The sequence below is a fragment of the Antedon bifida genome, chromosome 6 (genome assembly GCF_963402885.1).
Source record: "Antedon bifida chromosome 6, ecAntBifi1.1, whole genome shotgun sequence".
Taxonomy (NCBI): domain Eukaryota; kingdom Metazoa; phylum Echinodermata; class Crinoidea; order Comatulida; family Antedonidae; genus Antedon; species Antedon bifida.
In genome coordinates, this window is record NC_136231.1 from 16,168,288 (window position 1) to 16,184,659 (window position 16,372).

Consider the following 16,372-nt stretch of genomic DNA (forward strand, 5'->3'; position numbering starts at 1 on the left):
ATCTTCTATATGATTTACAGTAGTACTCCTAATTGAATGCAAATAGAAATAATTTGCTGTTATTAACTGTTATTTATTATATCCATTTCTAATAACTTGTTTTTCTTTTATCTTGTAGGGTCCTCCAGGATTTCCAGGGTCTATCGGATTACCAGTAAGTACAGTATTTAACATTCTTTTTATATTTATGTATTTATATTTTCCAATTCTTAATTAATTAATTTTGTAATTTTTATGTTAAATTGATCTATCAATCTAGCCCTTTTTATGTTACACAAACAATACTCACAGAAGTTATATTAACTTTGTAAAAAGAAACATTATAGAACAAAATTATCGGTATAAATTCAAATACTAATTGAATAATTATTAAATCTATTAACTTACCCTGAAGTAAAAAAATGATTTCAATAATATATTGTGTGATTAGATATTTAGTTTAAATAGTTTGGATACTGTTTGAAATGTACTGATATTTGTGTGTAGAGCCAGGGCCGCTAACTAGATGTTTGTAGAGGACGTTTCTTATTTCTTGTCTTATTTCCCTCGTGATCGAAGCTGTCATATATATAGACCTTAATAATCTCTGTATGATGACAAGTAACATAAACCAATGCCCTAACTGTTTTCAGAAATTGAACAAAACATGCTTAGGAAAATTGAAATAATCTGCTGATTTCCACTACAAAACGTTGAATAATACAATAGGACACAAATGAAAAAGTAATGACATAGGATTAAATAAAATTTGAAAAAAATAAAAAAAGTATCTTCTTGTTGATCATTTTACTATTTCTGTTTCTCTTCCTCACAGGGAAAAGATGGTATAAATGGATCGGCTGGTGAAATGGGTGAAAAGGGTCCAAAGGTAAATTTATATTGTTGTCTGTAGGCCAGAAATGTATTTTCACAGATTTTTAAACGAAAAGAAAGATTAAAATACATGTTATTGATATGGATTTTTTTAATGAATTTATGGTATTCTATATCATATTATGTCTTTTTAAGATTATATGTTTTAATAATTAAGTTTTATTTACCATAGGGAGACAAAGGAGAAGATGGAAAATCAGGTCCTATGGTAAGCATAACACTACAATATAATATAACTCTTAGCAGGCAATATCTGTATAAAAATAATAATAATGGTTGACTTTTATATAGCCTAATACAAACGTTTCTGAACACTTTACATCATACTTATATAGCTCTTTATACAAGTGTATAAGTTCAGTTGACTAAATATACAATAACTTTCATCACCTTTAATAATAAGATTTTAAAAAAAATAGTTTTTAGCTTACTTTAAAATGAATCAAAAGAGGTTGAAAGTTTGCACAATATGTTGGAGTTCTTTCCAAAAAGAGGATGCAACAAGGAGAAGGTGCGTCCACCATAAACAAATAGCAATGATTTGACAAGAAGATGGAACACGTCGAGGCACAAGTTGGGTGATATTAGATGCATGGGAAAAGAATAAAACAACAATAATAAATAATAAATGGTTTTGTTTTTACAACCATGTTTATAAGTGATGATTAACATTTACATCATTTACATTAATAGGGACCTCCTGGTTCACTTGAGCTTCAGTTAAAGGGTGAACCTGGTGAGCCTGGCCTACCTGGACTAAAGGGAGACCCAGGTATTGGAAAGATGGGCCCATCTGGAAAACCAGGTGTACCAGGATTACAAGTAAGTATTATTTAACTTCATCTGTATTATCATTAAATCATGTAATGCTTTTCTAGGTTGAATGTGTTTACATTACAGAGTAGCTTTTGCTGTTCTTTCCTACTTCTGTATCTTTAAATGATATTTATATTCAATGATCCAGCACTCGGAAACAATTATAACTAAAATAGAAGAATTGGAAATAAATGCTAATATGTACGGTAATAATAAATTATTAGTTTTACCTTAGCTGGTATTTTGATATCATGTACTAAACATTTATATGTTGATGTGTGCCCATATGATGTTGTGGTTTGTGGATTAGTCCATTATGCAAGGAACTTTTTGTATTATACAAGTGAGAGCTAGGAGAGCACAGGTTATTGTCGGTTTATCCAGGTAAATATGCTGTATCTTTTAATTTAAATAATAATTTAAATAAATAAATATAATATCCTTAATAACTATTACAATTCTATTTTACAGGGATCAGATGGAGCACCAGGAAAGCCAGTAAGTGTAGAATATTTACCTTTTACACTTTTTAAATATCATTGCATGTAATACTAGTGATATGCTAGGAAGAGAAGAAGCATTAGCAAAAGACAGTAATATAAATATCTTGGATTGTCCATAGAAAGCACCTCAATCTCAACACATTTCTCTCCCCCCACCCCCCATGCATTTCAATATTTAGAAGAAAAATAGACCTAAAAAATCACAGTTTATTTATTATTGTATAAATATATAAATAATAAATGTATAAATTTAACCAGGGTCCGGGTATACTCGATCTCAGTGGCATGTGTGAAGTAAGGATTTAATTAGCACCATGTCAACAGAACTAATTGTTCTTTATTTGGATTGTTAATTGATAACTTATTAAATACATCAATTATCAATTTGTAATATTAATGAATCATATTAACTTTAATTAACATCCTTCCTTATTGTATAGCACTTTTGAGGAGGTCACCACACAGGGCTCTCTCCTTTTTTCAAAGATTAGATTTAATATGTTGAAAGTGGTCATTATCACCCTTTAGTTCAATTATATTGTTTGTTAGATCCAGATGTATTACTGTCTTATTTTAATGCTACTTATGATATGCACATGATGATTGAAAGTGAATGATAATATCTGCATTATCTTGTTGAAATGCTACAATTTCTGCTTGTTGTCAATTCATTGGCATTATATATTTTGCACATTATACACATGCTTTATATGCTTGTAGCAAAAGCCAAATCTTTATAATTATACTTGGAGTATTGGGTCTCATTGGCATATGAAGGTTTTCTGATGCTTATGAGATATTTTATGATGATATAATATTCTATCAAAATGATTGGTCAAATTACTTACGGTGCACTTACATTGCGTAGGAACCAAGCTTTAACTCCAGTTATATTGATTTGTAATTTGCTCCAAGAGTCACTATACAAAATAGTACTGCTATTTTACAGTACTTTAGTCATAGTATATTTGAAGTCACGTTTGAAAATGTTCACCATAGCATGATGCAAAGTTTGCTTAGAAACTGCATTTCTATATTGCTGCATGTGTGTTATGTTTTTTATTGCACCATTCTCTACAGGGTGTTATAGGGCAACCAGGCCTTAATGGTAGTGCTGGTGTTTCCGGTCCAAAAGGAGAGCCTGGCTCTGTTGGTTTTCAGGGTTATCCAGGCCAACAGGGTCAAAAAGGAGATGTTGGTCTACCAGGTGTTAAAGGACCATCAGGAGGAGAAGGGCCACCAGGAGAGCAAGGGCCAAAAGGAGAGCAAGGGCCACAAGGAGAGAAAGGGCTGCAAGGAGATCAAGGATATGTTGGCAAACCAGGTCCATCTGGAGGTTTACCTGGTCCGATGGGTCCATCTGGAGAACAAGGATTACCTGGTGAGCAAGGATTACCTGGAATCAGTGGTCCACCTGGTGATAGAGGGCTGCCTGGTATGGGAGAAGCAGGTCCAGCTGGAGAACCTGGATTGTCTGGTGAACCTGGCCTACCAGGAATGATTGGTACACCTGGAGAACAGGGCTTACCTGGACCACAAGGACCAGCTGGTGACATAGGACCACAAGGACCAGCTGGTGAAATAGGTCAAACTGGACCCCAAGGTGATGCTGGACAACCAGGTTTGAAAGGAGAACCGGGAATAAAGGGTGAAGTGGGCCAAACAGGGGAGGTGGGAGTTCCTGGTGAAAATGGAGAAAAGGTAGGGATTGGGCCAAGAGCTTGGGCCAAGAGCTTGTTAGATTGATTTAAATATACCTTTCATCACCTGCACATGCATGGTTTTACAGCACTTAATTTAAAGCTGATAAATTTATTTTTAAAAAGTTGTAATTTGCTTTTCTTGAAGCATGCTTTCCATGTTATTTTTTTTTCAAAAATAATTATTCATATCTTTGTAAATTCTGAATGTTATGGAGTTATGTAGAAAATTACAATAATAATTAACTTACAGATTGCACTAAATTAAAAGAACATATTAATACATACAATTTATGAATACTAAACAACTTTTAATTTTCTACACAACTGCGTATATATTTATATTATTGGAGGATGAATTATTAATTTTAGTTTTATTTTATAATTCTTGTATTATGGAAAATGCATCACTTACATATGTGCGTGTCCAGAAATACTTCATGTATTGATTTTCTGCATACACTCTTTTGATAGTTATTCCAATTTTAAAATGATTATCTATTTGCAGACATATATAAAAAACAAATGAAACAAAGATCTATTTCTTAAAATATTTAACTATTGAAGCCTTTGATTCACTCAATGTAATTTGTATTCATATTTTTTTTTGCAATTTGTTTATTTAATGTCATTTTATTTTTGTTAATCTACAGGGTGAACCAGGACCACCAGGAGATCAGGTATTTATTTCATTCATACTTTGTTTTGTATGTATTTAAAGGATCCATTATGTAATAATTATATTCAAAGGCACCATGCCAACAAACTTCCAATTAATAAAGCCAAATCTCAATATTTGTATTTGTATATAATAAAATGTATTTAAAAAACAAAAAAATACTAACAAACCACATTTCACTTTTTGCACAATATTAATATTGTAGACTATCATCTCAATTAACTATAGCTTATCACCTAATTCTCTGTACAGTATCTCCAAATATGGCGTACATTTTCCAGTATCATATGTAGGTAATACAGTGTTACATCACATGTGGCGCCTGTATTATGTTAAGGTCAGGTTTATGGCCTTTGGCATCACATTTGATACATGTGTGACACTGTATTGCAGAATTTGCATGATTCTGTACAAATTATAGACAGTACTAAAAATCAGCTAAATATATAGATGTAGTTTCTAACCTTCATTTTCTAATCATTCCATTTATTTTTCCTTTTTCACATTTCTGTTAATCTCAGCAAATCACAGAATTAATTAGTTTACGCCAGGTAAGTTTACATAACTAAGTTTTACCCAAACAATTACTAATACTAGATCAAAGCACTTAAAATGTAATTTTTGTATTTGTTATTTTATTGGCACCAATGTTGTTTGGATCTTTTTTTCTTGTCGGGAGGACAATAAAACAATATCAAATGTAATGCCTAACTAATGTTAATCATAAAATAAAAATGCTATCTAGAAATAAAATATGTGGCACATGCAAGGGAAATCGGACATAAGTCGCAAGTGGGTTGATTTTAATGAAAATTTTGCATAATAATAGAACAATAGTTAATAAGATAGGTGCAAAGTTTCATTGAAATAAAACAATTAGAATACCCTTTTGCTAAGGCGTAAACTTAGACGCCCTGTTTATTTGTTTGTATTTGTCATTTCCTGTTACTTTTTTTAATTTAAAAGCATTTTTCTCAAAACACTGATTGTAACAGCCAAAACTTTAGACTGAGATATCTCTGGAAGTAGACATGGTATAAAGATATTTTTTTCAGCATTTTAAATTTTGGATTTTGTTATAGTTTTAGTATTTGTGAAAATCTCAATTTTGAAAATTCCGACTTACAGTATGTCTGCTTTCCTTTGCATGTGCCACATATATACTAATATAGTAGAACCTCTATTAAGGGGACATTTTCAGGAACCCAACAAATGGTCCCCTTGATAGAGGTGTCTCCTGGGGGTTGGCAGTAGTTTAAAACATAATATACTAATACAATATAACCTCTAATAAGAGGGACATTTTCAGGAACCCAACAAATGATTGCCTTGATAGAGGTGTCTCCTGGGGGTTGGCAGTAGTTTAAAACATAATATACTAATACAATATAACCTCTAATAAGAGGGACATTTTCAGGAGGTGGGTCTCCTGGGCCTGGCAGTAGTGCCCATCATTTGTTTCTCAGGAAAGTGTCCTAAATTACAGGTTCTACTGAAATTCTGAATTGATTTACACTGCACACTAATGAACACATACTACACCTGTACTTCTAACGTTATCCTTTAATGTAAATATATAAACATTGATGTTAATAGTAAATTGTATTTTGTTGTTGAAGGGTTTACCAGGACCGCCAGGAATACAGGGACAACCTGGATTAAAGGTAAGTACAATTGGATTAACAAGTGACAAATCTATGCAAAAAGTAGGATTTATAGGATAAAAATTAAAAAGCTATCTATTGCCATAAAATATAATTTTATAATTTTGTCAAATATAGAAACAATAAAGAACTTAATGTATTATACTATTTGTATTAGATGAATATAAATGCTGAAATGAAGATGTTAAATAGACAAAATTGACCAATCGGCACTGGAGCTTTTATATGATAGTCTGTTCTGTATTTAAAATTGTTTGACATAATAAATGCATGGCAAATTGATAACACAATTTTATGCTTACATACAGTACCAACAAGCAGTTAAAACACCTTTTTTAAAAACTATTAAATAATATTAATAGTATTTATAATGCTGTGTTGGGTGTTAGAAATTAGCCTAAAATATTATATTAGCGACTATATTGTGTTTTAACTAAAGCTTGGTATGTAATTAGGCCTACTGTGCACTGCTGACTTTCTGCACAGCACAGCATACAAACACATTTTTTGCTGCTGTCTTTTTTTTATTAGTCTTGGTGCTCAGCAAAGCAGGTTAGACGCACTTGTGTCAAGTGAAGCTTGCCTACTTTTGATTTGTGTATAGGAAATCAAGTTGTATTATTACTAATCACTTACAGAACTTATAAAAATTGAAAGGACTACTGAATTTCATAATAGGGTACCTCAATGCTATATTGCAGTGTGTCACTTAGATTATCATAGTTTAGTAGCATAGCCCACAAATATCCAAATATATGACAATGGAAATGGTATACTTGGTTGAAGACAATCACAGTGATTATGATGGTAAAGATAGCTATGTGGTGTTGATGATGATGGTGTATGTGATGTAGCGTGTGATGATATTAATATGGAAAATAGAATGATAACAGAAGATTGTGAAAGCAGTGGTGATGTAATATCTAGTTCTCTTTGTTAGTCTCTTTTGAAAATGCTATAAATAGGAAAGTAGAATGCTTTGTGCACAATAGAATTTTAAAAAATGATTTAGTGGTGTAGATAAAACTTGTACTGCTAACAGTCAAGTTTAGGAGTGTGTACAGATGTTATAATGGAACGTAATTGCTCAGTGTGGTCAAAAAGCTGATGTAGTATACAGTATACAAACGTCATGTGACATTTCAATGTTTATAAAAGAAAAGCAGTTCAATAAACCTATGCCACCAGTAGGATGCTAAGACATTCACATTACCTAAGGCAACCCTATCAAAACAGGTGCACATGTAAACCTAATCACAAAATGGACAACTCATTGTTTTCATTAACATCTATCTTTTAAATAACCTTTATTTCAACATTTTAAATAGATTAAATACACATTATTTTGCACGCAGCACAATGCACTCACTATATTATACACAAAATTGTATTCCAAAAATCATTGCAATGCTTGCGTACTCTATGCATGAAAAATGTTTTTATTTTTCTCATTTCATTTCAATTTTGCCGGAGTTAGACTTATGAATTATTTCTGAAAGAAAATAATTCATAGGGAATTTATTAATTAACAAAACAAAATTATTTTACTATAAAGCTATTTTACTTTAATAAAATAAAACAAACTATTGTTTTCTTTGAAAAGATTATATTTATTTTTAAACCTGTTTATCTAATTGGGCATCTCATAAATTTGTACCATCTCATTTGTAAGCTTTTGTAGGCTTTAAAAATTGGCATTCTTTCTATATCACTTGAATTCAAATTAAAAATTGTTTGAACCCTGACCTTTTATTACAATCATGGATTTAATATTCCTTTCCTTTTAAAGAACTTTTATTTCACCAAATTTATAAGGAAAAAAAGGATAATAATAACTCTAGAAAACATAAAATAAAATATCTAATTGTTAAAATATAGGTCTGTCTCTGGCATATAGTATTCATTTTTCATTTTTAACTGCCTTAGGGTCAAAGGGGAGTACCAGGTCGTCCAGGAGGACCAGGTCAAATAGGCCGCAGAGGAAGACGGGTATGTCATGTAAAAAAGGGAGGGAAAGATTCATAATATTTGTTTTCATTTTTTTCATCTAATTCATATTCACTTTGAATGAGTGGATTGCAATCTCCTATTGACAATCAACACACACATTGATATTAGAATTCATCTATAACAAAACCATTATTTATTTTTTGCATTTCATATACATTGATGTACAGTACTATGTTAATTCACATAAAGATAAACATCTTTATTATTGTTTAACACAACACATTATCTTATACTATGTTTCTGATCAACTTTTAAATTAAGATTAAGAATAATTAACCAATATGATTCCTGCTTTTAGGGAATGACGTTCTCCTTCCTTGATATACTGTTTTTTTTATGTGTGTGGCTGTGGCTGAATTGTGTGTGTGTTTTAGAGTTTTTTGAGTTAAATTATTGTGATGTTTTGATGTAAGAGATAAAATAAGGTACCAGGAGTAGTGATTATATAAAAAATGATTTATCGTATATTAAAACGGTTTCTTTAGTCATACAGATCAGAATGAATCATTTAGCAAAACTTAACTTTGTTTTAATTAAAGTCAGTTTCAAAATACCCTAAGAAAAAAGAAATTTTTGATAAATAAAGCTAAAGTTTTTCGGAACTATCTTGACTTAAGCAGAAAGTAAATGCCAACTCATATGCTGTTAGTTTGATCAGTTTGTCATAATAGATCTTTTCTGGTTTAGATTTCTGTATATATGGATTTAAATTTACTAGAAAAAAATGATATTATTTAAAAGTTTGAATCAAAATTTATCCAAATTTTTTTCCAATTTGTATAGGGTGATAAAGGTGAACAAGGCATACAGGGTGAATCTGGACCAGAAGGAAGACCAGGTGTAGTTGGTCCACCTGGAATGGGGTTGAAAGGTCAACAAGGAGATAGAGTAAGTTGGATTTCTTCATAGCAATTCATTTCTAAATTTATTATTTATCAACAATCAGTTTTGGTAGATTTACATGTTTGTATTTCTATTTGAAGGGATTACAAGGTGACATGGGAGTTCCAGGACAGCAGGTGAGATTTTAATTCATGTAAAATATTTCAAATTATGCAGCGTATTTTTATGTTAAAAATCAAAACGGGAAATCAAATTTACATCAGACCTACTGATTAAAAGTAATTTAAATGTATTCTTATTTTTTTAGGGTGAAAAGGGTGAAGTTGGACCAAAGGGTTTTACAGTAAGTATATGACTTTGATTTACTGCTTCAGTTATTTTCACTCCTTTAGTTTTTTCACTCCTTTCTTTCAAGTCTAATTAGTATCTGTAGTATAAACATACCAACACACATTCATAGTGTGCGTATAGATCAGAAGGTCTGTTACTGCACTAATTACATACCAACACGCATCAATAGTCCATGTAAGTGTGGGTATAGACAAGAAGGTCTGTTACTGCAGTAATTACATACAAACACGCATCAATAGTCCATTTTAGTGTGGGTATAGATCAGAAGGTCTGTTGCTGCAGTGATACCTTGTGCATGTAGTAGAATTCAGTGACAATCATGTGCAGCACTGCATTTTGCTCATTACTGTATTCCAATTACACCACACCACACCACACCTGAGAAGAATGCTGTGCACAAATGCATGCCTAGTCACAATATTAGGCAATCTAGTTTAGGTGTAAATTCACCTTGAATCACCTTACTTATCAAAGTGGTTGGCAGTGTTCACATACAACAAAACATCATCTGCGATGAAAAACTCAATTTTAAATATCATTTATATGTACTGCTCTAAAATATAAACAGCAGAAAACATTTATAACAAGTAGTTATATGATGTATACTGTTATTCCTTTAAAGATTATCTTATTTGGTTTAGAATTACCTTATTTGAGCAATTTAACCATGTTACCAGTTTCAATTATCATTTTCAAAACAAATTATTGAAGAATACCATTAATTGTATCACATAAATTGCTACATGGAAACTGCTTTTAAAACCAATATTTGAGATTGAGACCGAAATTGATTGGAGTTTTAAAATCATGTATAAAAATCGGTTCTTATGTGGACCAGTTCTGCTGGCAAAAAGAAAATACCTTTCAAAATACGGTATTTAAATCTGTATTCTTTTTGCTCAGCAGAAACAGGCCTTAAAGCTCTGTCTACACTATCAAACTTTATGTGACAACAAAATGTGATGTGCCCAAATATGGACATGATGATGTCATATCAATACCATATTTGGGCACATCACACTTTTTTTGATAGTGTAGACAGAGCTTTATAGTTCTTAAGAAACAATAGACATAGATTTGTGCATGTTGCAGTTTCTATTTTTCACCACTTTGCTTGTTGTGTTCACCTTCTTTTAGGGAGAAATAGTGACGTCAATGGGCAAGGAAGTAAGTCATTTTACTAGATCTCTTTATATCTTTTTTTTTATGTTATTGTGGTTCTTTCACTATTGTTTTCTGTGAAATACACTTTTATAAATGATTACCTTATGTTTGCTACACTTGAAAAACTTGTTGCCCGTTTTAACTAAAAATAACTATTACTGGTTAATGATGGTTATCCATTCATCATGATTTATTATAAAATAGTTGTTTTAGCATGTCATAATTTAAAATGTAATCAATAATAATATACTGTATATATTTAATGATAATTTTTAAGATTAATTTTTTATGGCAGTATCATTCAACTATTCAGATAATTAAATGTTGTGGCTATCAAGTGTGGTGTTTTTTTAAAGAATTATAATTATAGATAGTAATTTGGACCTACCATTAATAGTAGCAAAATATTAGTTAGTCTTTCAACCTCAGTAGTACCATAATTGCATATCTACCCCTGTATTAAAGAAAGTAAAGGCCTTTTGATGCATAGTTGCCTATACAAATTCATAGGGCTGTACAAGTTCATTAGAGCCTTCCAATCAGTGATAGCCACGAGAAATAAAGTGGTCCGGTTTTCGCAAGAAAAGGAAACAATTTCAGTTCAAGCTACTGGGTTGTCGAAGGCCTCTGTGGAAAGTGGTCAGGTTAAAACCTTACCAACCGTACTGGTGGCTACGGCCCTGTCAATCGGGCTTCCAAAAGGGAGCTTTTTGATCCAATAGCATCATCCCTGAGGAATATTTAATGACAGTAGGGGGAACTTTTTAGATAAATAAAATATTGATAGGACTTTATAGTTTATTTGTGATTTAGCTTTCAGTTACAACAATGTTATCTATGTAAAATTGTTATATAGAAAGGTTACTGCATTTTGCTCACAAAGCATGTTTTAGTTTGAGCAGTTATGATGCAATGGCTCTGCACACTACACTTGCACCAGTATACATCCAATTTTGATTTTAAAAATGCCTTTACAAATTTTAATCGTATTTATATTAATAACTGGATTTATTAATTAATTGTAAATATTTTGTATTTGTTAAACAGATACCTGGTCCAAGAGGCCCACCTGGCATACCTGTGAGTATTATTTCATTTAAATTAATCAATATATATATATTATTATTACTATCTACACCCTCTATTCACCACACCTTATGCCTCTATTGTTTTATTTCTTTTATTCTTGTCCACTCAGGCAGCGCTTGCCTGATATATCTATCTATCTTTGTCCAAGTACCTTCACTTGCACTAATGAAGGGCTAGTGTTGCCCGAAAGCTCTGGTAACTTTTCTGGCTGTTTTACTTTATCGTTTTGATTTAGCTTTTCGCTTTTTTTTGTATCTCCATTGAGATCCAGCCACTGATACCCACAACATTGTCATTTTTTCACTATTTTGCCTTTGGATTTATATATATATTATTAAATACAATTTACAAATTAATTTACATTTTATTTCTTTATAATCTAATATATTGTAACAAGGATATTTTAAACAAAAACATAATATTTTGCATTGTTTTGTTTATCTAGGGTCCACCAGGTCCTAAGGGAGATGTAGGAAACCAAGGCCTTATTGGTCCTCAGGTGAGAAAGATTACTGTATAATGATATTAATGTATGATAATAAATAATAATATCCTGGATTTATAAAGCGCTGTACATGTTATTACACCGGTCATGTTTTATCAAATGATAGAAATATCAATTTCTTTGCTCTTCTATACTTACTAAAAATCTAAAAGATAATCGTTGAAAATGAATTATGTATCTTTTACATAAACATTATGTTGACTTTATTTTGTCTGTGTTTAGGGGTATGGAGTAAAAGGTGACAAGGGGGACATTGGTCCACAAGGGTATAAGGTAAAGTTAATTATTTTGTTTTCCTCTTTCATTCACCATTTGATTGGGAAGAACAAGTTGTTGACCACATAGTCTACTTCTTCTCAGTAGAGTAAATAGTTAACAAAATGACTCTTTGTTCCATCAGGGTCAGATTGGAGTTCGTGGACTTACAGGTATTCAGGGCAAAGATGGAGAACTAGGAAAACCGGTAATTAACATGGATTGACATTATGTTTTTGGGCTGTAGCTAAAATAAAAAAAATTAATTTTAAAGTTATATTGTCCAAGATTAATACAGAGAGAATAAAATACTATATATTGCCCAGTGGCTATATTCACCATTCACACTTAGGCTAAAGAAAACATGTGCCGTTAACATTTAAACATTCTCCTATTTAAATGAGCAGCACTTAAATGAAATCCATAAATATTTATTGACTTAAGTGAAATATTTAATATTATAAGGGAATTTTAGGTGTTTATGCTTTTTTGTTTGCATAAGAAATGTTGTATTCACCGTGTGAGATTAGAGTGAATTCTTCCAATCAAAGAAATTGGTTCTGTTTTGGTAATAATAAATTAATTAATTTAATTTACTTGTATCTTTAGGGTGTACCAGGACCAATGGGTCCTGCAGGATCACCTGGAATGGACGGAATTCAGGGTGAAAAGGGAATGAAAGTAAGTTTGTTTATTAAATTCAATTCATTAATTCAAGAATTTAAGTAAATCTGTGTCTCACTACACATTATTTCACTTTCACTTTGTTGTTTTTCTGATACACCAATATTTTAACAGTTTCATCATAACTGATGGATCAATAATTTGTAATGATTAATAATTTATCTTCATAGTAAGTTAGTTAGTTTACTTGCATTTTATTGCCAAAAGAACAGTTATCTTGAAAACGTTTCAAGCTAAAAAGAAAAAGAATGTAGCAAAATTGAGGGCAGTCATATATATCTTCAATATTTTAAAAATGGGTCTAATTTACTTTATTCCAACAGGGGGGAGAAGGCTTTGTGGGGAAACCGGTAAGCACTTTACTACATTTACATGCTAACAAACAAAATATAATATTATTAGTGCATGTGAGATGTAATACATATATATAAGTATTGTTTAGTATCTATTATTACAACTAACTGAAAATTTAGTAAATAATGAACTCACAATTATATCTTACAGTTTATATGGATATGAATAAAATAATATAAATCTCATAGTTTTGCTTACTGTAATAACACTGTAATAATAATACTGTAATATTAAAAGCATAGTAAACAATGTGCATGACTGAATGATTTTCAAGATTTCTTGAATAATTATGTTAAACATTACTGAGAATAACTAGCAACTATAAGTAAACATTAAGGCACGTATGCAACAATTTGAGACCCTGAGGGTACATCTTAAATTATTGAATTCAATACAATAATTTTTACTTACTGTACAGTGTTTGTAGAATATAAGGTCTTCAATAGAAAAAAATTTGTTAAAGATAAATTGAAATACAGTAGGCCTTCCATGGATGTAATTGTGCTAGGTGGAGGTGGACATTAGCACCCATCTTCAAAGTCTTCCACTCAGCCTAAAGCCTTCTTAACACAGCCTAATTTCAATACAGCACCCTCCCAAGAACCTTCTGGTCACCTGTTTTGTGTTTGTCCCATCCACAACTTATCTAACTACTGTACATCAATGAATACTAAATAATAGATTTATTATATTTGTTATAATATTGTAAAATACATTCTTGTCATTGCTTGTTTTAAGCTGTGATATTTTAGAGTAAGTATTTTGAAATGATGTAAACAAAATTTGAGTAAAATAAATTAATGTATGTGTCCTGCAAAATGTATGCAAGCGAGTAATGTAATGTTTGCATGTGTTGTAGTAGTTAGTTAGTTAGAACTGCATGATGTTTATGTATAAAAGCATATAGATTACAAGTCAATATTTTCTCTTATTTCAGGGGACACCTGGTTCACCTGGAGAAAAGGTAAGTGTTTATATATAATCTGTATTTCCATTCTTCAAAAAAGAAAATTATTTTTTGCTCGACTTTAATATTAAAAATACGAAAAGTGTACCTACTTTTATTGGTAATATATTTTTTTGCTTCTAGCATCAACATTAATATTGGCATATAAATACACCTTTTACTAATGTTAAAGGCCAGGTGCGGGCAAAAAATTTCTATTGATCATACATTCCAATAATTATCGATCTATAGTTTCCCCTATGTTTCATCATTTTTGGGATTTTATTTGTGTTACACGAACTTGTTGAAAATAAGCACTTTGTTATTAGTGGGGGGATAGTTCAAATTACACAGTAAAATCTCTATTCTTTTGTACACAAATTTTGTAAATAGTGGCATTTTAAAAAGCTTTGAAAAATAAACAGTGTGGTAAAAAATGTTATCAGATGACTAAATATAGGTAATATAACTTGAATTTTACATTTCTGGTATTTTTATTCAACTTCAGATTTTTATTTTCATGCTATAGCAAAAATTATCCACCGTATATCCACCATCTTTTTTCACCTTCTAGGGAGTCACCAGACATGTTATTACATTAGGTTAAACTACCTAACTACTGAAAAAAAGTCTTCCTGGTTTTTATGGCAGAATTTTGCCAAATTTTGTATTTGACCATATTAAGGGAAATTCCTGTTTTTTCATCTTGATTTCTGTTACAAATATTTGATTTATGTACAATTAACCAGATATTATATTCAAAATTCATGCCTGTACCTGAGCTTTAAAATACATTTTTGTTATTTTTTGTAGGGAGACAAAGGTAGACGTGGTAAGAGGGGTATGAAAGGTGAGAGAGGAAATGCCGGTGTTCCTGGCTTAGATGCTCCCTGTCCTGTTGTAAGTTTATCTATTACAATTGGTTATTTGTTAAGCTCTGTCTACACTATCAAACTTTATGTGACAAAATAATGTGATGCACCCATATATGAACATGATGATGTCATATCACTACCATATTTGAGCATATCACTACCATATTTTGGCACATCAAACTTTTTTTGTCAAACTAGTTTGATAGTGTACACAGAGCATTATTTTCTTGTTTCTTTTGCCTATCTGGATATTGAAGTGTTTCTTCAAAATACCAGACTAAACATTTTAGCAAATTTAAGCCTTTACAGGTTAAATTAGCAATTGAAGTGACGGTACCTATCTCTTGTATGCTAACAACAGTGAAAACTCATTAAGTAGATTTTGCGATGCACCATTGACGTCAGGATAATTGACGGCTGTACAGCGATGGCTGTAGGGCGAGCGCGTGTGGCAATATCCTTAATCTCGTGATTGTTCTGAAATCATATGTACATCCCTAATACGTTGTTAAAATATGGTCCTCGGTCAAGTTGTCCTTTAAGCTCTGTCTACACTATAAACCAAGTTTGACAAAAAAAGTGCCCACATATGGTAGTGATATAACATGTCCATATATGGGCACATCACATTTGTTGTCACACAATGTTTGATAGTGTAGACAGAGCTTTTATAAAATAAACAAAAATAAAATGATTACTACTATTATTTTTTCAAAGGGTCTGGATGGCTTACCGATCAAAGGATGTTTCCCAGGAAGAAGATAGTGATTACTGGTAAGTATTTTGTAGTAAATTTATCTGTTTATTAGGTCTACAGGTCTCTCCAAAGAAAGATGTTTGGCAGATGTTATTGTTAGTTGATTGTTAACATTGATTTATCTAAATGTTTGTTAGGATCATATATATACATGGTATATGGTTCCTTAACTGGAGTTAGTACCATATTTAAAGGTGTTTGTATTAAATGCAGGTTTTGTATGTACTGTGGAAATCATTAATCAATCAATTAAAACAGCTATTATCTATTGTTCTTATTTCAAATTATCAGAAAATGTTTTGTA

The 16,372-nt window shown here is 31.2% G+C and overlaps 1 protein-coding gene across 3 annotated transcripts in view; it reads left to right on the plus strand.

Moving 5' to 3' along the window:
- LOC144845373 (uncharacterized) overlaps window positions 1-16,372 on the plus strand; it is an 85,298-nt gene that overhangs the window by 67,885 nt on the left and 1,041 nt on the right. Inside the window, exons 9-29 of one of the 3 annotated variants that reach the window (XM_078702657.1) lie at window positions 119-154; window positions 815-868; window positions 1,046-1,081; window positions 1,567-1,695; window positions 2,161-2,187; window positions 4,546-4,572; window positions 5,093-5,122; window positions 6,191-6,235; window positions 9,029-9,133; window positions 9,229-9,264; window positions 9,396-9,431; window positions 10,577-10,606; window positions 11,651-11,683; window positions 12,138-12,191; window positions 12,420-12,470; window positions 12,598-12,660; window positions 13,062-13,133; window positions 13,460-13,486; window positions 14,428-14,454; window positions 15,250-15,336; window positions 16,029-16,085. In XM_078702657.1, the coding sequence (XP_078558783.1) occupies window positions 119-154; window positions 815-868; window positions 1,046-1,081; window positions 1,567-1,695; window positions 2,161-2,187; window positions 4,546-4,572; window positions 5,093-5,122; window positions 6,191-6,235; window positions 9,029-9,133; window positions 9,229-9,264; window positions 9,396-9,431; window positions 10,577-10,606; window positions 11,651-11,683; window positions 12,138-12,191; window positions 12,420-12,470; window positions 12,598-12,660; window positions 13,062-13,133; window positions 13,460-13,486; window positions 14,428-14,454; window positions 15,250-15,336; window positions 16,029-16,076 (1,053 nt within the window). In that variant the 3' untranslated portion in view covers window positions 16,077-16,085. The remainder of the gene's footprint in view (window positions 1-118; window positions 155-814; window positions 869-1,045; window positions 1,082-1,566; window positions 1,696-2,160; window positions 2,188-4,545; window positions 4,573-5,092; window positions 5,123-6,190; window positions 6,236-9,028; window positions 9,134-9,228; window positions 9,265-9,395; window positions 9,432-10,576; window positions 10,607-11,650; window positions 11,684-12,137; window positions 12,192-12,419; window positions 12,471-12,597; window positions 12,661-13,061; window positions 13,134-13,459; window positions 13,487-14,427; window positions 14,455-15,249; window positions 15,337-16,028; window positions 16,086-16,372) is intronic. The other 2 variants (XM_078702658.1, XM_078702659.1) reach the window with 2 other exon arrangements.